Raw genomic sequence first — 20,737 nt, 5'->3', positions numbered from 1 at the left:
AGTCGGCAGAAGTAGAAAAGCCAACGAAAAATACCCAAGTTAAGTCGAAAATTTCCCATCAAACACTTTCAAAGACGGTTTAAAAATAAATAGAACTTACTCCAAACTGAATTAATAATCGCGGAAAATCCATAAACAAAATGAATCTTAATAAAGCTGCAAATTGGCAGAGAACGCTTTCAAAGGCAAAAGCACTTCTAATACTTAACGTAGAAATCACATAAAAAGTTCAAATACATTTTAAAAATAAGTTTTAAACTACCTAGTACAATTTCCCAAGTTCAAAATCAATAAAATACGTTTCAAATTTCAAATCATTTGTTTCAAATTGTTCAAAATATTTCAAATTGTTATGATTTTAGTACATGTTGATTGTTACAAAATAGGAAAATAAAATTCATTGATTTGCATATTATTGTCACACGAAACTCTAATACTTTTTGTAACAACATTCTTCGCTTTGTAAAGAAATTTTTAATACAAATATAATTTTTATTTATCAAAGCTGGAACATTGTTCGAATTTCTCACCAGCATAAAATGATTTTTCTGTTTTACTTCAATACATTCTATAAATATCATCTTCGCATGATAATATACTTTAGGGGCCATCCACATACCACGTGGACAGATTTTTAACGATTTTGACCCCCCCCCCCCTCCCCCTCCGTGGACAACTGCCCATATAAATTCTAAAAAAATTGTATGGACCGTGGACATTAGTCAACCACCCTCCCCCCCCCCCCAAAGCTGTCCACGTGGTATGTGGATGGCCCCTTATCTATAATCCGTCTCTGCAACATCGTGCTACACCGCATACCTCATCGTTTAATAAAACTCTGTTCATCATCATAGCGTTAATTAACGCAAGATATTTGATATGTTACACACGTGAAAATAATCAAACAACTCACACAGTCTGCCAAAACCGCCTGAATTGATTCAATTTCCATTATTTTATCGTTCCCAGTGATTCCCGTCCTGCGGAAGCCAACATCGTCACAGTAGCCGCAGTAGCAGCAGTACCAGGAACAAAACGATTGTTCCTTTTTTCATCTCAGCCAGCGTCAGCATCGCCAATGGATCCACGCTGGCTGCCACCCGTCAAGACCCTGCACTGACGTAGGACGCCACACCGCGAAGCCCTCCCAGCCGCCATTACAGCGATTGTGGCAACGGCGGCTGAACCATTCATTATTGTTTCGTTCTCTGATGTATTGTTACTTTACGGGGACCGAGATTGTGTTCCGCTTGTACACGTGCACATAACTCTTTTCCTGGTATAACGTACGGTACGGCGGCGGCGGCGGCGGCGGCGGCGGCGGCGGCGGCGGCGGTGGAATATCCTGATTTTTTTTGCGACGTTCCATTCAACAGACGAAGGTTCCTTCGCGTGTCGCACACATACAAGTGAATGGTAAAGCGACTTCCAATGAGTGAATGAATGAAGCCAACCTTTGACTCTGTGGCAGCGCAGAGCAGGAAACAGCGATACGACAGAGCTTAAACCTTTATTCAGAACCAGTAGCGTGGAAGCAAAGGCAGATAACATGAGCACAAATAAAGTTACACTGTTTCAATTATTTATTATCGTGCTCTTAGTTGCAGCTGTAATTGGCTCGAAAGTGAATAAAGAGCGTCAGTTGAGACAACAGCAGAAGCAACTGAGTGGTGGTGGTGCGGGGGCGGCCACCAACGGTGCAGAGAAAGGTCATCAGAGCGAGGCCCCAGGCGGTCAGGATCCTATCGATTTTGGCTACATTTCCGATTCACAGGGACTTCCGACCAGGTTTGGTGATGAGGACGATGTGATATTTGCGAAAAGACGCAATGAAACCGGACCGGTTGCAAATTTACACGCTCCGTCGTTTCTGCCGGGCACCGGTGGTACCGGTACGGGACAAGCCGGTTCTTCGGTGGCCAATGTGAAACCTTCCTCGGGTCATGGCGATGATTACGACTACGACTACGAGGAAGAGCTGGACCACCCGGAGGAAAATGATAGCCGTGATAAGGATAACGGCGGCAGCAACCATAATCACGATCTCGGTGGTGATTACACCGATGGCTTCGATACCGATGCGATAGATCAGATCGAAAGTTTCGGCGAAGGTAGCGACACGACCAGTTCGCTTCCGGTGTTTCTGCTGGAACCGCAGAGCACGTATGTGATAAAGAACCGACCGGCGGTGCTGCAGTGCAAGGCGTCCCATGCGTTTCAGGTGAGTTAGATTGTTGTTTGAATAATCTTTTTTTTATTTTACTTTTTAGCTATTTGTGAAACCTTCTGCAGCATGATTTTTGATTTTGGAAGTGCATTACGCTAAAATCATTTTTTGCTTCAAAAAATTCAAATTCATTAGTAAATTGCAAAATTTATCTACTTCAGATAATAAATACTGTTTCATGCTGAAATAAGTTGAAAATTCACACGTTCCACAAATTTTCATTACAATCTTGGGCACGTTTCCCTTTAAAAATAAAGAAAATCCTTCGGTTCAGGAAGAGCACCCTAATTCTTATTCATTTAAGTAATTGTTTTGAAAGGGTATTCGTTGAAAACCTGAAAAAAAAGTAAAACGAAATGTCGTAATTACGAACCAAGCTTCAGGAGAACGAAGTCAGAAGAGCAAAAAGTTTAAAAAAAGTTTAATGCTGAAACGCAGCGTAATTCCTTTAAATCTAACAAACAGCTCTAGAACGGTCAAAATAATTTAATTTTCAATAAATGCTTCTGAAAAGCCTGGCTATGTTATTTATGTTTCGTTGAAAAATCTCGAAAACAATCAAACTTTAGATGTGTTCAGTAGGAGTATATCCGAATAAAAAACATCATAAATCGGTATTCGCATTCAAATGATAGAACATATAATTTACATAGAAAAATGAATTTCAATATGTACTAAAATATGCTCCTACAAAAAAATGCAAAACAATTTTAATGGATCTTGCGACAAGTTTTAAAAGTTTTTAAATGATTTCAATTCCACATGAATATAATTTAAAAATGATATTGGTGGCAAACTTAGTTCTAAACTGTTATTGGAAATTCTTTTCATTGTATATTTTTCAAGCCGAGACTTCAATTTTTTTATTCGTATACAACACCTTAGTAGAGATCAAAGCTTCTCTGTGTTTCACCTCTCTCTCCCTTCTCTCTCTCTCTTTCTCTCTCTCTCTCCTTTCTCTCTTCTCTCTCTCACTCACTCTCTCTCCCTACTTTCTCCCAACTCTTTCTCTCCCTACTCTCTCTCTCCCTACTCTCTCTCTACTCTCTCTCTCTCCCAACTCTCTAACGATTCTCTTTTTCTCCCACTTTTTTCTCCCTCTTCATCTACTCTTTCTCTATCTCTCTCTCTCTTTCTCTTTCTCTCTCTCCTTACTCTCTCTCCATCCACTCTCTACCTCTCTCTTGCTCTCTATCTCCTTCCTCACTCTCTCTCCCTCTCTACTCTCTCTCTCTACTCTCTCTCTCTCTCTCTTCCTACTCTCTCTCGTTTTCTCTCCCTCTTTTTTCTTTCTCTCTACTCTCTCTCTCTTCCTACTCTCTCTCTCTCTTTTTCTCTCCCTCTATACTCTCTCTCCCTATCCTCTCTCCCCCTATTATCTGTCTTCCCACTCTCTCTCTCCCTACTCTCTCGATCTCTCTCTTTCTCTCTCTTTCTCTCTCTCTCTCCCTTTCTATTTCGCATTATCTCTTTTACTTTTTCTTACTCTCAGTTTCTCTCTTTATTTCTCTTTTTCTTTCTCTTTTTACTCTCTCTCTTTATAAGTATTGATAGTTTTACATAACGTCTTAGTGAAAGAAACAATCTTTCTGCGAAAAGAATATGTGTGATAGGTATAATTTCTCAGTTTAGGCTCTGTTGCTACGCGGTAGAGGCTGACAAGGACTCAGTGGATCTTTCTAAGCAAACAAAACGAACATCGATGCGTATCAGGAACGCCGAACAGTACTTGATGCACTATCTCCCAGCGAATAGACGAGCAAAGTAGTTCAGCTATTCATCAAAAGATTGCAATCTTTTTGAGCGCTATATAACTTTGATAGAACCAATATTGTTACTAGGGTATTTTGCATATTTGAGTTTTTGTGCGACTTCATAATAAACAGCGAGTACTTTTCGAATTTTTACTTCTCTGTAAATACCTAATTTAATATAAATCATAGATATTAGTGAAAAAATCACACACACACATACATAATATGCATAATTGAAATAATGCGCATGCGTACCAATTCCGGGATCATTTATAAACATGAAATTCCGAAAAAAAACAATATCAGAGCAAGGATTAAAAGTAGTTTTGTTCTTATTGCCTTTAAGTTTTCTGGTCGGTTTCAGACGGAAAATATAAAAAAATATCTATGTACGAGTATAAATTCTAATTTGTTAAAAAAAATCAATAAAATCATGAAAACTCGTTTGTCTCAGGAGTATTTAATAAGCATTAAATTATTTTGACCACTCTAAAGCAGTTTATTGGTTGAAAATGCTGCTTTTGAACATTACTCAGCAAACTTTTTTCTTGAGCGAATAATATTCAAGGAAAAAATTTTTTTTATTGTCAGAAATTCACCTAATTTTTCTAAAATATCTGCCTATAGAAGCATTCAATTGACATCATGTTGTATCTGAAGGTTTCTAATCGTTTGTAAAGTAAAATTCTTTGAAAAAATAAACATAAATTTATCCATGCATCTTTAACAATATTTTCAAATTTTTGTTACAATAAAACAATCAAATTTTCATGAAAATCATGTTTTTTTTTTCAAGAGCATTAAATTCAATGAGCCTGTAATTATTTTGACCGTTTTGAAACTATTCGTTGGCTTGTAATGCCATTTTCGTAGTAAGCTAGCACAACAGAGCATTTTTCAAAGAAATGACAGAGCATAGAATTCGTTATGGTATTTAATGATCACTAAATTGTCATGATTATTTGTTCTATCGTTCTGCAGACTTTGTACTTCCAGCTTTAGGGACATTATTTGTGCGTGGCCCCAGCAGCCTACCTATAGTAAGCTGCCTATGATCGCATAAGGAACATTCAGAAATGACGTAGCTTTTTCTAAGTTTTTCTTTTTTTCAAATTGCTACGTCATTTATGGATGTTCCTCAACTGTAATATTCAACATTTTATGGGTTTCGTGTTATATAAGGGGAAATGCTTAAAATAGTATGTACATTCCACATCTGCAAAAATATGGTTGTGTTAGTCCGAAAAAAGTTACAAAAATTCCAAGTCGTTTTGTCTTATAGCGTAAATAACCGCATAATTGTCACGTTACTTTACTTCTTTTTTTTGTCAAAAAAAGCTGTCATCTACACTGCCTATAATCGCATACCAGTCCCATCTGCATTCTTGTCGCTTTTATAGAGAAGTTATGGTAAATCTCTATCTCGTTATATTATGTCAAAAATATGGGAATAAACCACGCTCAACAACTGAAACTGATATGCAATTATAGGCTGTACAGGAGGTAGCAAAATGATTGAGACAGGCAAAATTGTGTCAATTTTCAAATAGTCAGAACTTCACGAAACATAAATCAATTTCAATTGAATCGGTTTCATTTTACTTGAAAACTATTTAAGTTTCCAGAAATTATTAGAAAATTTAACGGAACCAACGAACAGAGTTTTTTTGCTATTGGGTACATAGTACACGAACATTTTTTTGTTAGAAAAACTTTTTTCTTGAGGAGTTTCCAATGTGGTTTGTTCTGAAGAGTTTTAGGCAACTAAATTGTGTATCTGAAAACCTTCATTCAAAAAAAAAACTAATATAACCGATATTCTAAAAAACACTTTTTTCTTTGAATTGTATTATATAATTTTTTTTTTTCAGTGTAGGATAAGAAATTCAATTTTTTCATATTTTTTAATAAAAGCTCAGAAAATTTTCAAGAAGTAATCCATTGACAACCATTCTCTCTTTCTCGTCATTATTTAGGTATGTTGATTTATAAGAAAGAGGTTTAAATACTTCAAGCCTTTTCAAATGTTAGTCCAGATAAATTTTCTTAACAAGTTTGCAAAGTTGCTTGGATTAATGAGGCTCACACATCCACAAAGTTTCTTTGCGTTTTGCCAGGGTGCCCAAGGAAAATTGTACCCAACATGAGAGAAGAAACTTCAAAAACAACACCCATACTTAATTAATTTATATCTCGATGGTACCTCGACGGATTGTCAACCTTTAAGTACCAATGAACTTGGCATGAATTCTAGTTTATTGGAAACATATAAACCTAAAAGAAACAAGATGCCAGGAAAAGTTTTACGCGTTGCAAAAATGCACATTTTGATGCACACTCCCAAAATCCGGAACATTTCCGGGGTTCAATGGTCACGTCAAGTTCTCAAGTAATACCAGGAAACCGGTTTCAGTAAAATTGTTTCTTTTTGCCTTTCTCCTAGAAAGGTATAGCAATCACTGCAAAAACTAAAGGTATAAAAGTGCTCAAAAGGGCCGAATGTCGTATATCACTCGACTCAGCTCGACGAGCTGAGCATTTTCTGTATGTGTGTGTGTATATGTGTGTGTATGTGTGTGCGTATGTAACGCTATCTCAATCTCACTTGATTTTCTCAGAGATGGCTGGACCGATTTCAATGAATTTAATTGCAAATGAAAGGTATAGTTGCCCCATAAGACCTTATTGAATTTTATTGTAATCGGATTTCTAGTTTAGAGGTAATGTATCAAAATGTAAAAATCACGAAATATCAATATCTCAGAAACTACACAACCGATTTGAACAAAATTAATTTCAAATTAACGGGCTACCTAAAAAACCCTTAACTTTTGAATTTTATGAAGATTGAACATGTGGTTCAGAAGTTATGGAAAGAAACGTGTTCTGGAGACTATTTAATCTCACTCATGTTTCTCAGAGATGGCTGAACCGATTTTCATAAAATCGGTGTCGTATGGAAGGTCTTATTACCCCATAAGACCCTATTGATTTTTTTTTGCAATCGGACTCTTACTTTGCCTGTTATGTTTAAAAATGTGAAATCCAGGTATGAAAAGGAACATATTCCGAAGACTACATAAACTCACTCACTTTTCCCAGAGATGGTTGAGCCGATTTCCACAAAATTAGTGTCAAATGAAAGGTCTAGCTGCCTCATAATACCCTATTGAATTTTGCTGTAATCGGACTGTAACTTCGTCTGTAATGTATCAAAATGTGAAAGTTACGAAACTTCATTATCTTTGAAACTACACAACCGATTTGAACAATATTGATATCAGACGAACGGGCTAGTTAAGGGTTTACTGATGAATTATGATTGAACACGTGGTTTCAAAGTTTGGCTGCCCTATACGTTCCCTTTTCATTTGATTATAATCGAATTTAAGCAACGTTATGTATTAAATTGTTAAAACAACGAAAGTCTATTATCTCAAGTATTACACGACTTATTTGAACATAACTAGTGTCATACAAACGAGTCACCTCTCAAACTTACAAATAACAAACTTCATAACAATTTTATATGTGATTCAAAAGTTTTGGAATGAAAAATGTTCATAGACTATTTAAAACTATACCTGATTTGATCAATATATATGGGGCCGTTTAATAAGTACGTAAGCATATTTTTCCACTTTTTCAACCCCCACTCCCTCCCTTGTTAGACATCGTAAGATTTTTTGATACACCCCCTCCCCCCTAGTAATATCTTACTGCCAGCATATATAGATTTTTACTTTAGTTTTATCATTATAAAGCAAGCGCAGTACTTCGTTTCGTCTTCTGTCCTTTATTCGAGTAATTTTGTAATTTCCTTTTTATGAATTTTACCATCCACGCTGTCATGAACATGATTATTTGAACAGCTGCATTAACAATGTTTTTCTTACGTAAGAAAATCAATTCACCCCCCTCCCTCCCTTGTAAGATAGCGTAAGAAAATTGCACACCTCCCTCCACCCCTATTTTCTTACGTAATTACGGTTTCGCTCGTGATTTAATTGTTCGAAATTAAGTCATTTCTTTTATTTCGCTATTTCTTAAGCACTAACATTTCGTCAAATGTCATATGTTATACCTCAATTACAATATCAATATTTTAGAACCCAAAATGTAAATGTACTTTTATTGGATTTGAGCATTCATGTAAATCTATTTTTGTAAATAACAAGTTTTTATGAGAAAGGCTGAGTCTGACCGCTAGGTGGATTAATTTAGGTTTTCGTGAAGTTCTGGCTATTTAAAAATTGACAAAATGTTGCCTGTCTCAATCATTTTGTCTACCCCTTATACATCCACATCAACACCCTGTGGAACTCGAAAGTAATGATCATCATTTCTCACTCATCAAGTTCAGTTCTTAAAGCCTTTGATGAAACGCCACAGAAAGGTTTTGGATCTATAGAATTTAAAAAAGAACTATGTTTTGCCAGTGAATCGGCTTTTCCATAGCCATCAATTCCACAGTGTTCAGGTGCCCAGTATTGAAGAATCTGGTTTGTTGTGATAACTGCCGAAATAAAAGAATGTATTCCTAAACAAATTTGAACTAAACGGTTGATTTGGCCACATTCAAGAATTTTGTCAACTTGGTGTGCGAGTAGTTCGGATTGTCGTAATGCGTGAGCAAACGTTTTAGTTGAAGAGCAAATGTTAAAATCAAACATACGACATGATACTATACACAAACATGCTCAAAATGAGAGGTGTTCAGGTTTTTTTGATGCACCAAAGAAATAATTGGGCAAATTGAAGTTGACCGATTTTTGACTGTAACACCCTTTTTTCCTGTATGAATTTCCTCACTGCGACCAGAATTGGTGATCTATTGTGGGATATACCCGGGTGTCTGCTGTATTCCGCACTTCAATCATTAGCAATGCCGCTATTGAGAAGTGGCATGCTTATTTTTTTATCAGTGCTTGTGTGTAATGGTGCTACCCTTCCTTTTACACGTTCACTGTTCTCCTATACCGAGCCTCGTTCCTTCTGCCAAATATCACCATGTGGCGATATGCGTACTTCTGGCCAGTTTTATTGATAAGAGTGACTTATTTTTTGTTAAGAAGAAGTCACGCAAAGGTATTGTAGGTTTCAGCGTAAAAGAAAGGTGACTGGCGGGGAGCCTGAGAATAAACCCATGCTTAAAGTCTTTTTTGACATCGAATGGCCTGATTCTACTAAGATTCGAACCCACGACCATCCGCTAACACCCTTAAGTCACGTAACAGTTCCGAGTCCACTTCTCCATATGTAACAACAAATAACGGAAGCTCAACGCTTTTTTACCCACTCATCCGGATGCATCCCTTCTTCATGCGTTACGTAGTTTGTGTATGACGCCAAACTACAAATCTCTAGCATAAGAGTAAAAAATTGATATTGCGGCGATACCTTCGCGGCCAAAACGTGAACCACGTTAAACTGCAAATTGAAGCAAATTTTTTCCTCAAGAAACATTGTTCCTAACCTCGAAAACATTGAATATTTTTTTATCAGTTTGACTTCGAGGTCATCAACTCGATAAAAATGCTGATTATTCTGTTGAATTGGTTTTATTACAATTTTTTTCACACAATTTAACGAATCAATGCGTTTTTACGCAGTTTTATCAAGCTTACGTAAAAGCTTTACCTATCACTAAAGTTTTCTTATTAAGCTGTTTGGAAGATTTTTAGGACAATTTCGCAGATGAAAGCTATATTTTATACAATATTTAGAATGACAAGGGAATCGGTAGATGCACTATGCACTTGGGGTATTGAACCAAAAAACTACTGAAAATCGTTTGAGAGTTAATAATCTTACAAATACAATTTGTGCCAACTTGTGCATGAATTGAACCAGAATAGCAGAGTTGTTCACACAGTTGTTTGAGTAAACTTTACTTTTTTTAGAATGCCTTTTTGTAAGCAAAAATTCGTTGTAGACACTTCAAACTCAAAAACCTTTGTCTTCAACAGCAAATGGAAAAAATAGAAGGCTAATAAATTATATCAATCAAATTTACATAGATTAAAAAGCAAAACAAACTGCGAGATAATTTACTCGGCCCATAAACTCGATGATTTTAATGCTGACAGTTCCGCATAAAAAATGCGACCTCCATTCCACGCGATCACCCCAGCCCGCGCGCGGCTTAGTTAATATTTGATTCTCATTAGTTCCACCACTAATTTCTAATTACGCTCTTGTCTGTTTGTTCTTTTTTCTGCTTCTTCCGTCCCGCGCCGCACAGATATCGTTTAAATGCAGCGGCGGCAACAAGCCCCCACTGACGACGCATGAGACGCACGTGGATCCCCACACCGGAGTTCAGCTGCTGGAGGCCACCACCACCATCACCCGGGAGCTGGTCGACGAGTTCTTCGGCCGGGGTCCGTTCAAGTGCGACTGCCGTGCCCGGTCGTCCCGAGGTGTCGTCCGGACCCAACCGGCCACCATCCAAGTCGCATGTAAGTGTTAATTACCGAAGTGTTGTTTCCTCTCACCGGACAGTGCTATCCATAGAATCCATAGTCCACGACCCATAGCCTAGAGCCGTTTTATAGCATAGCAAATCCTCGTGTCAGGGCAAACGGAATTGCCATGAAAGTAAAAGAGAAAAAAAACACACAGTTTGTCTTTCCTCTCAGCTGGAACGGGCATAGGGTATGTGCACTGGGTACACACACTCTTGGGCAGTTAATTTGCTGCCGCTTCTTTTTCTCCGCTTATTAGGTTCGGCCAGTTGACGGCATTCCGAAAGTGGGAAATCATAACAGATATGATAAATGTAAAGTAAACAAAGCAACTGTTTGCGGATCGATGGCAAAGGTCTGTTTTTTTCCTCTGCCAGTCGTTTGACCTAAATAGGTGCTCTCGGGTAACTCTACTCTACTTATTGTTATGGCACTTCGTTTGCTGAATGTCGATTGTTAGTGCTTAAGCAATCTTAGAGACCTTTATCTACACTCATTTCTCCAATTGATATCTTACGTTAGTAACATAGCATTTTTTCGAATGATCAATAACAATACAGAATATTTGACGAAAGGATGTCAGAAATATTATTTTGACACTTGCTGCAAAATCTTACAGAATTCCCATGAAATGTATGATATCAGAGTTTTGTGGAATGATTGTTGAAAATATTTAGAAAAAAAATGAAATAACCAATGAGTTCTATTCTAATTTAACGGAACCAAATTGATTGTAAAACAAAGGGCCCGCACCTCCCCATGATATTAAAAAAAGAATAGTCAACCTATTACCTAAATGTGATTCTGAAAACTTTTATCTCTGGACCTCTGGCCGCTTGGAGATGAGGACGACGGGTATGTAATGTTAACTACTTATTTATTGAATTGAATAAACTTATTAGACCACAATATAAATCTTACATGATTACCTAAGTCTATATTCTGAGGATTTGATCACATCTTGGCACTAAATTTATGTTTGTTCATTTATAATGAAAGAAGCTAGACTCAATTTTGGTTGCGTGAAGCTTTAAACAAAAGCTAATCGTTTCTCGGTTTCTTCCACATTTTTGTGAGGACACATTCCGTAGAGGTCATCCGTATTTCGGTTCATCATACGAGTCGCAACTGGGAAAAATATTTACTAGTATGTGCAGGGCATACATTTTCACCCGGCATTCAGACGCGCCACGGTCCTTCCGCACTCTGTAACTGACCTGCCAGCTCTGGTCGCAATCAACAACGACGGTAACCGGCAGCAGCAGCAGCAGCACCGGTGAGGTTTATTTATGTTGCAGCAGTTATTTACACATTCTTACGAGATGTTGTAAAAGTTGAAGTTCGTTTCACGCCACATCGCGCCACAAATGGAGTCGCCATTGCACGCGGTGTGAATGTTGCTTTTATTGAGCGCGCGCCCTCTTTTGCCTGAACATATTAATAAAATTCAATAGCACCGTAAATATCTCGATACTTGAACGATTCGCATACGGTTAATATAGTTGCAGCGAGACTCCATTTTTCTCAAAAGGTTTTCCACTTTCGGCTTGCGGGCGACGATTGGATGTCTGCTGGCTGCTATTTGTTACCGTGGCAATTTCATTTTGCACACTTTTCCGCAGCATTCTAAACGGAACGGTGGTTTTCAACAATCGATTATTCCCAGCCTTCGATAAATGGGACTATATATTACTGCAATTGAATTCTGACCCTCAGATTGGTTTAAACTACTCCACTGTGAAGGTGGCGACGACAACGACGACGTCGGGCGGTCTCTTTATCTCCTCAGACTTTCAAAGTTCGCCCTGGAATGCATTAAAATTTTTCCCTAGCTTTTTGCCACTATTTATTGGCCGAGGACGTCCTGGTCCGCGCGCGTGTGCTGATTCTCGGTGCTGGTTTAGCAACATCCGGACCGGCTCACCACTCCAACCTCCCCGTGTATGTCTTTATTGGTGCAAAAACTTAGGTTTTGCAAAGTTTGCTTCTACTGCTGGTCGGAGCATTTCTCAACATTTTTTCGAACGTTCTTACATTCAGTTTATGCTCTGGACCTGAGGAGTGTGTATACGAGCCTGTTTACCAGAATGTACATCGGATTGCATTCAAAGAAAAGCTGATCCACAAACCGGTCAGTCTGGGCAGCAATAGGAAAATAATCTGAAAAGGGGATATTTATGGGATTGATGCTTTGATGATTTTTAGCCGATGAAAATGCACGTTCGTGTGCATTCATCCACTGGGTCGTTAAGTGTGTGTGTGTGTGTGTAGAGACATATGTATGAATGCATTGCACTCTATTGAAAAATATAATCTTCCGTTGAATAGAGTATTTTTGTAGCACGGACTATGTCAAATGGATTGGTTGTTTGGTTAAGAGCTTAATGCAGAAAACATGGAATAAATCCGATGGTTGCGAAAAATAACCAGAGTGAAAACTAGATTTGCTTGGGTGATGTCAAACAACGAGTTTTTATCAAAAACCTATTTAACCTAGAGGTATTAAATAAACATTGAAAAGCTGCTAAGTTATTATGTTGAAATTATACACATGCATAATTTAAAACGGATAGATTACCTATTGATAGGCCGCCATGATTTGTAAAAACCATTCAACCAGTTAAACAAACACCGAGACAGGTTACGACCTAGGTTCGAAAGGTTACCCAACAAAATTCGAACCCACGCCGCTGTCATTCTCCTACCTTCATCAACCGTGGCGAGAAAGCGACCGAGGTGAAATAGTGATAATTTATAAAAATTAACAAATCAAAGACCGCCAATAAAACATTCGACTCCCGCGAGCCCATTCAATGAGTTGTTAGGTTAGAAAATGAAATAAAAATGTGAATAAAAAAAATCCACGACACGACATCTTCGTCTGTGTTCGCGGTTCGAATTCCGCCCATCATTCCGCCGGTGCCCATTCAGTCGAGCCGTTGTCGTTGTCGCGTCGTTTTGTCGAAAAACGGCTCGAAACCTTCTGTGACCAGACCAGAGGGCAGCAAACTGGCGGTCGCGCAGGCTTCAAATTAACCGTGCAGCCACACAATCGAGCCTCTTGTTTCGCTCCGTACCACTATGGGTGCTGCCGCCGGCCGCTCTGCAACCCATCGCCAACAACCGTGTCGTGCAGAGAAAACTTTTATTATTTATGTTATTAGGTGTATTATCATTATTTGTGGATAATTTGAATAACAAATATTTTAGATGGCCCGTTTTGTCGCTTCACTCTGAGTCGCACTGTATTCGAGCGAGCTGCTCAATGCTATATTACTGCTTAGCAGAAGGATAAAGACCATAAAAGACTGCATCAGCGGCTTGCGCACTGGTAGACCATAAAGATATCCAGGGTTCCTCTATCTCTATAGACAGAGACACGCACTGACTGTCGGTTCCAGACCGCGCTCTACGGGACGGCAACGCCAGTGCGAGTCTTTTCATTACTGCGTGACGCCAGGTATATAGATAAACCCTTTCTCTATTACCCCGAAGGACATTGTAACGAAATTAGGGTAAGGTGCTTCAAGAACGCCTTCATTCTTCTTCGGTTTGATAAATGTGGCGCCCGGGTGCATTGCGTCCCGGTTACTTTGCCTAACTAGGTGGTGTCGCGTGCTTTCTTCGAAACGAATCCAGTCCAGCTTATCGTGGAAATGTAGATTAGCTATCGCGGCGGGCTAGGCAAACAAAGGAGACCTCGGCCCGGGTGCCTGCGGGAGCGCCGTAAAGACAGTTGAAAAATGTCTAGTTGTATTGCTGCACAGTTCTGTAATTAAGATGATATGATTTGTTTGGGACGAACGTGTTGAGCACGGAGTTGGAATGAATTGGGCTTTGATGTGGGACGAGATTGGGGGTTATTAACTTTTATGTTAAGAAAGGTTGTGGGAGGGCACATGTATGTTATGAGCGGCTGCTTGAATAATCCAAGGTACAGCTGTTATGTAAACTTGGGAACGTTGACTCACAGAGTACACCTGAAAAAATTTCACACGAATCAAATCTCATCTATGTTTGAGCTTACAAATGACAGCTAACGTTTCGAGAGATTTACGAGCTTGCGTGCTATTCAGACAAAATAATAAACTTTTTTTATGCGAAGGTGGCATCTTAGTTGCATTTGTTTTTACAGCACTCAGCAAATTGCGGGATGACAGGGTCATGACGTTTTTATTTTATCAAATTCATTTAATCATTTAATTATTGCGCCAAGGCATTTATTGCCTCGTGAAATCTTTATTATATCTCATCATTATTGTCGCTTAGAAAATTATGTAAACAATATATTTTATTCCCATTAGACTAACATATATAATGATAAACAACACATGTTCGAGAGGCTTTAAAAAACGTTCTCTATGTTTTGTAAAGCAGACAATATATGTAGTTTTAGGAGAGTGCGTAACGAGAACAGAAGGTGTGGCTTAGACTTAGAAAAAAATCCTCATCCAGACGGGACTCGAACCCGCATTCTCCGATGACTCCGCTATAAAAATTAGAGAAAGGTAAAAGTGCGCAAAAATTAACTCATTTTGCATACATATATTTTCAACGTGTTATTTTAACGACTGGTAAGAGTTAAAGAGATGTTTTTTTTTCACTTTTGACTTTTTGTGTCTTTTTGGAAAGAAGTACACGATAATCTAGTTTTAGTGTCCTTTTTCAAGGGAAATTTGTCTAAAATGTTGCTTTCCAACTATCGGAAGTCTTGTAGTGCTGTAGTATGGTTGATCTGCTGTGATAAAAACTTTCTCGTAACATTTAAAAAAAACTGCTAACTTTGGTCAGTATTTAAATTTGAAAAACATTCGGTAAATTTTAAAAACAACATTTTAGACCTATACGACACAACTAATTTATCTTAAAAGAACCACTAAAACGGCCGAAACGTCGGGAAATTTAACTAGATCATCATGTACATTTTTCTTTAATTTCACATGATCATTAATATTTTATCGGTCAGCTAGGAGAATCACTATTTTCGCCTAAATTCCGAGAACAAAAGTTATGTTCTATACAGGGTGTAGGCGATATTCCTGGACTAAACTTCCAACTGCTTTATTTAAGCCTGGTAAAGCACAGTCCTAACCTATTAGGTAACACTGTATAGCAATAGGTGTCTGTGAAAATAAAAGAATTGTCGAAAATCAACTAGTGACAAAATATTGGAGTATTCTTTTTTCGGCTGTCGATTTTCTTCGCACTGAAACAAGTGTCATTCATCTATTTTTAATTTAAAACGCCATGGATAGAAGATAGAACAGCATACACTCCCAAGAAAACGCAGAGAGGGCTTTAAAATTTACCAAAAATTTTGGGAGAAGTAACTTCCTGCGCTTGAATAGACGTGATTCTGGTTTTTGGCTATTTTGGATATTTTGAGGTAAAATAAGCTCCGATCCTGGATCATCATCCTATAGTACCGTGACTGCGGGTTATTCCGCGCAGCACATTTTTCGGCGTATGTATCTTAAAAAACTACACCTCAACAGTAAATTTCACTAAAACACAACTAATTTGTGTGCTTTACCATGTGCATAGCATAGCCTGCTATGATAATACAGAAATTAGGTATGTTCTAGTGAAATTTACTGTTGAAAACCAGTTTTGTAAGTTGAGTGCACGGAAAAATGTGCTGCGCGGAATCACCCGCAGTCACGGTACTCAATCACTTGGACAACTCTGCTGACGACATGAATGTTCTATGTCCTAAGATTAGCGAGCTATAATGCATCCTTCATGCTCGGACTGGACATGTACGACTTTTGCTCTCAACGTTTTCTGGTTCTCATTATTTTTCCCATAGAACAAAAGTCTCAACTGAACTCGTTATGCTTTTAGTTGCCGTCTTCTGAAACCTTTCCAGCAATGATTAAGTGCAGTTATGATGGAAAAAAAATTGAAAATAATTTACTCATATATTTGTATACCATCAAAACACAAAACTCAAAAGATAGCTTTTACAAAAACCGAGTTATTGCCAAAAAATGAGCTCGAAATCGTGAAGTTTCAGTTGCTCTTCAAAAAAAAAAAAGATTGCAATTTATTTTGATCTGTGTATTTTCCTTTTTTTTGTGTTTTACAAAGTTGTGTGTTCAGATTAGGGTTTGCAATATTTCCGGAAATTGATTTCCCGGTAAACGGGAATGAAAACTCTCAATTCCCGTGAATTCCAGGGAACCGGTAATGAAAAAAATTCTTAGCAAAAAGGGATTTAAAATAAAGTTTATTCATAAAAGGTAACAAATAAATAATCGTTTACAATTTCATTACTAATTCGCTTGAAAAACGAATTGAAAAAAAAAAAACAAAGCATATTCAGGTTCAGAACTTTGCGACCGGCTTTTGTTGCAAATATTTGCAGAAGAAGACAATCAAATATATGGAACAGAGAAAAAAAAACGGCAAACAATCTAACGTGAATACAATAAAAGCACCATAGCGAATGGAATGCGTAGAAATATATAACTTTTTTTTTTTTAAGGGGGGATTTGTGAGTAGCTTAAGTATTTATGATAAATATTAGTAAATAATGAGTATGTGTGTCCAATCACAAATGGTGATTTCTCAACACTGTTAGAAATTTGTAATTTTAATTGTTAGGATTTGTTTGCTTTCGCAATTAGGACTTATCATTCGTAGGGATTTAACCCTTCTTGTCAGAAAAGGGGAAGTAAACTTACAACTAACTTAATTGCTAACTTATTGGCTATAAAGAGAGCTTATCGTAGCAATTGAGGATTGCAACGATTTTTGTCGAAAATTGTTAATAATTTTATTTGACATAGCTTCTAATGGTTCAACACCAGTAAGTCTATGTAATTCGAGTGTACCAAACCAAGGAGGACGCTTCAAAATCATTTTCAGAATTTTATTCTGAATCCTTTGGAGCGTTTTCTTCCTTGTTGAACAGCAACTTGACCAGATCGGTACAGCATAAAGCATTGCTGGTCTAAAAATTTGTTTGTAAATCAAAAGTTTGTTCTTTAAACAAAGTTTAGAATTCCTGTTAATGAGAGGATATAAACATCTCGTATATTTGATGCACTTGGCTTGTATACTCTCAATGTGCTCTTTGAAAATAAGTTTTTATTTGCAGAAGAAGAGGTTTCAGGATTTTCATGTCGTCAAACAATCGCTTTAGATCCGCTGACGCTTCTACGTCAAACCAAGATAATGTAATTTCTTCTGTAAAACTTTGCTTAAACCCATTAAATCACCGCTGATGTTTGAATTCTGGAATACTTCCAAATCCTTGATTTCAGCTCTTGCTACATTTTATAAAAAACTGAAGTGTCCAAGTCTTCAACTTTGTTGAAGAGAAAACGTAGTGTTGGGCAGGCAGGTAGCTGGGTTAAATATTCGCTATATCTGGTACGGCATTTTTTGGGCAAAATATTTCTTCGGGATAATATTTGCAATACTATTACACTGTAACAAATATTTACTCAAAACTCTGTTTGCTTGAAAAGTAGCAAAGTCTTTTCGCACATTCAAACTCGTTTGAAGTTGCCCTCACCATTGATTAGAGAGGATTCCGTGTGAAAATTTGGATTGATTAACTGGAACGTTATTTCGCCATTTCCAGGTTTTCCATGGGTTTCAAAATTGTTTATCAATTTACAGGTATATTTTTTATCAATTTAAAAATTCGCTCATTAACGTGTAAAAAACGACATTAGAAAGCGAATAATGGCCTGATTTGATTTGGTTTCTGAATAAAACAGCAAATATTAATGACACAAAAATGGAGCAATTAACTCAATATTACAAGGCAAACAAATATTGACCGGCATTTCAAGTAAATATTTGCTTCGTGTAATGCCCACTTTAGTGCTGCTATACAGTTTGCTGACGTCAGTTTCGTGTTTCGCGAAAGTATTTAGTTTTATTGCACCCATCCCAGGAAAAGGTATTTCCCGGGAAATCGTTCCCGGGATTGCAAACCCTAGTTCAGATGATATACAAATACATACCAAACATTGTTGCCTTTTGAATGCTACAGTTTTCAGATAATTTTTAGGATTTGTCTAATATATATAAAACGTTATATCTCCAATATAAAACGTTATATCTCCAAAACAAGATGAGTTCGAAGAAAAAAGTCGTTAGCAAATCTTTTTGTGGCAACATTTTCTCAAACTTGCTGAACATACATCTACAGTGTAAGACTAAGAAGTTTGGTTTTGCAGTGCCACCTTCGCACAGTGGTTTAAAACGCGAAAAACGTGATCGTGAGCCTTTTGAGTATAAAAATGCCATTCAAATGCTATAGTGTATTCGACAAAGTTCTCGTAGATCTTAAGGGGCATCTTTCGAAGCAAATAAACTTTTTATTAATTCACCTAAAAGTGAACTGGTGGTACTGGCCGAAGACCGCACCTTTCTAGGAATTAAGAATCACGAGAAAAGTAAAACACGAAGAGTCGCGTGCAAACTAGCAATACGTAGCGTTAAAATTCCGTATTGAACTGTCCACTATCCAGAAGACCTTGATCTCCTGAACAATTTTACTGAAAACCGCAACTTTCTGAGTCGTCGGAAACATTAGATATCTGCCTATTCCAAGTCTAGTCTAGTCTACACTAACACAGCCAGTACTTGAAGGGATCCTGGAAAATGATATCCACCATTTTAAAAAAATGGTTTCCATACATTTTTCTTGTCAACGGCCAGGCCTACTGTGTAGCGCAATATAATACAATATAATCTAAGAACGGGGACAATCCATACCAACCGATCCGTGTGTAAAAAATAATATAATTCATTGGAAGTGACAAAGCTAAGAAACTACACTCCTTTGTTGACCAATCTCCTAGGATGGAACATAGGTATTTCCTCCTTATGTTCGGGTTTAGAAACCAAGGATACAGCGCCTTTACTCGCTTCAACTGTTACGGTTGGAACTTGAGTACTAACTCTAGTCCTAGCATTTTTAGCTTATGGTTATAGCGCCAATACTCGCTCTCTAAAAGGAATATGAATTAGGAAATATATTTGAGTTCAATATATGCTAAGAGTGTGTGTATATCCCCTGTTTCTTTAGCAAAATTTATGGCTCCCTTCACTTGTGAACGATCACATGGAACGAACTCACCATCCAGGATTCCGTTCTTGTCGACCCTCAACCTTGACGGACCCAAACTGCGACTGAAATCGAAACCAAAAATGCTTTGACCTTGAACGCCCGCAGCGACAGTAACGAAATGATGGTGATCAACCTTTTTGATTTCCAAATTTTTCACTGTTGTCACTGTCACTTTTTCTGGGACGGCTTTTGTTCCAAAGCAACTCGACTCCCATCTAGAAATACTACCAAACGTGGGGTTCTAATGCTACCACGAACCTCTGTTTCTACTATTTCGCTGAAGGTTATTATGCCAGATCGATCTGGGATGGCTTTTTTTTCTATTCCTGAAACACTTCGATGACAACGCCTCAAGCACGTAACAATGAAACACCATTGCACTACTGGTAATTAAGAAAATGACCCACGAAGAACATAATTTGCGAATTTTTATAGTAAAATTAAAACCACGTCAAAAGTTTAAGTCTGTTCGCGCCCCTGGCTTGCTGAGATCTCTGAGATTTCTGCCTATTCGAAGTGATACTAAACTCGCTTGGAGGTGCTGCAACATTCAAAGTGGGCGTAGCAATACTCAGAGTAGCGATTCCAAAATTATGGCTGAATGCTCGCTCCACTAAACCTGAAATGACAAAAAATTAAATTTTTTCGCAAAGCAAAAAAAAAACTTTTTATTTGGGATCCGATCGCGTAGTCTTGGCCATACATATGACATCTTGTCCCGCCATTCTCGACATAAATTAATTTAAATAGAGTCTGACTAAGTAATTTTCAATTAAAAATCGTCTGGCGATAGTGACGCTCTTAACCTTCGCTTTCAGTTGATAACCATTTGTTTCCAGTTTGGGAGTCACATGAAAACTAATCGAATGCTGTTGCATTGATTTTGAAAGCTGAATTGAAAGTGAAGATTATTAGCGTCACTTTCGTCGGACGATTTTCGATTAAAAATGACTTTGGGCGCTGACGGAGATCAGACGGATACATTTAAAGAGTACATTGCATTTATTTTTTACTAAAAAATTATCGCGATGTGACGTATTTTGCTTGAAGAGGCCGTCAATGTATGACAAAACGGGATAAGGTAGGGAGCGAGAGAGTGTGGTTATTATTGAATAAAATTTGCGCGGCATACCTCATAAATAGGTTTCATTTAACCGCCGCGTATTCATCGTCATTCCAACTTGACGGTGTCCGAGGA

General features: G+C 37.7%; 1 protein-coding gene across 1 annotated transcript in view; it reads left to right on the top strand.

The window, feature by feature from the left end:
• The window catches only part of LOC129731930 (netrin receptor unc-5-like), a 573,886-nt gene that overhangs the window by 239,438 nt on the left and 313,711 nt on the right, over positions 1–20,737 (top strand). Inside the window, exons 4-5 of the mRNA XM_055692323.1 lie at positions 970–2,221; positions 10,226–10,442. Coding sequence (XP_055548298.1) covers positions 1,550–2,221; positions 10,226–10,442 — 889 coding nt within the window. The 5' untranslated portion in view covers positions 970–1,549. The remainder of the gene's footprint in view (positions 1–969; positions 2,222–10,225; positions 10,443–20,737) is intronic.

This window comes from Wyeomyia smithii, chromosome 3 (assembly GCF_029784165.1).
Source record: "Wyeomyia smithii strain HCP4-BCI-WySm-NY-G18 chromosome 3, ASM2978416v1, whole genome shotgun sequence".
Taxonomy (NCBI): domain Eukaryota; kingdom Metazoa; phylum Arthropoda; class Insecta; order Diptera; family Culicidae; genus Wyeomyia; species Wyeomyia smithii.
The sequence above is the reverse complement of the archived record's forward strand: the minus strand, read 5'-3'. Positions and strand labels throughout refer to the sequence as shown.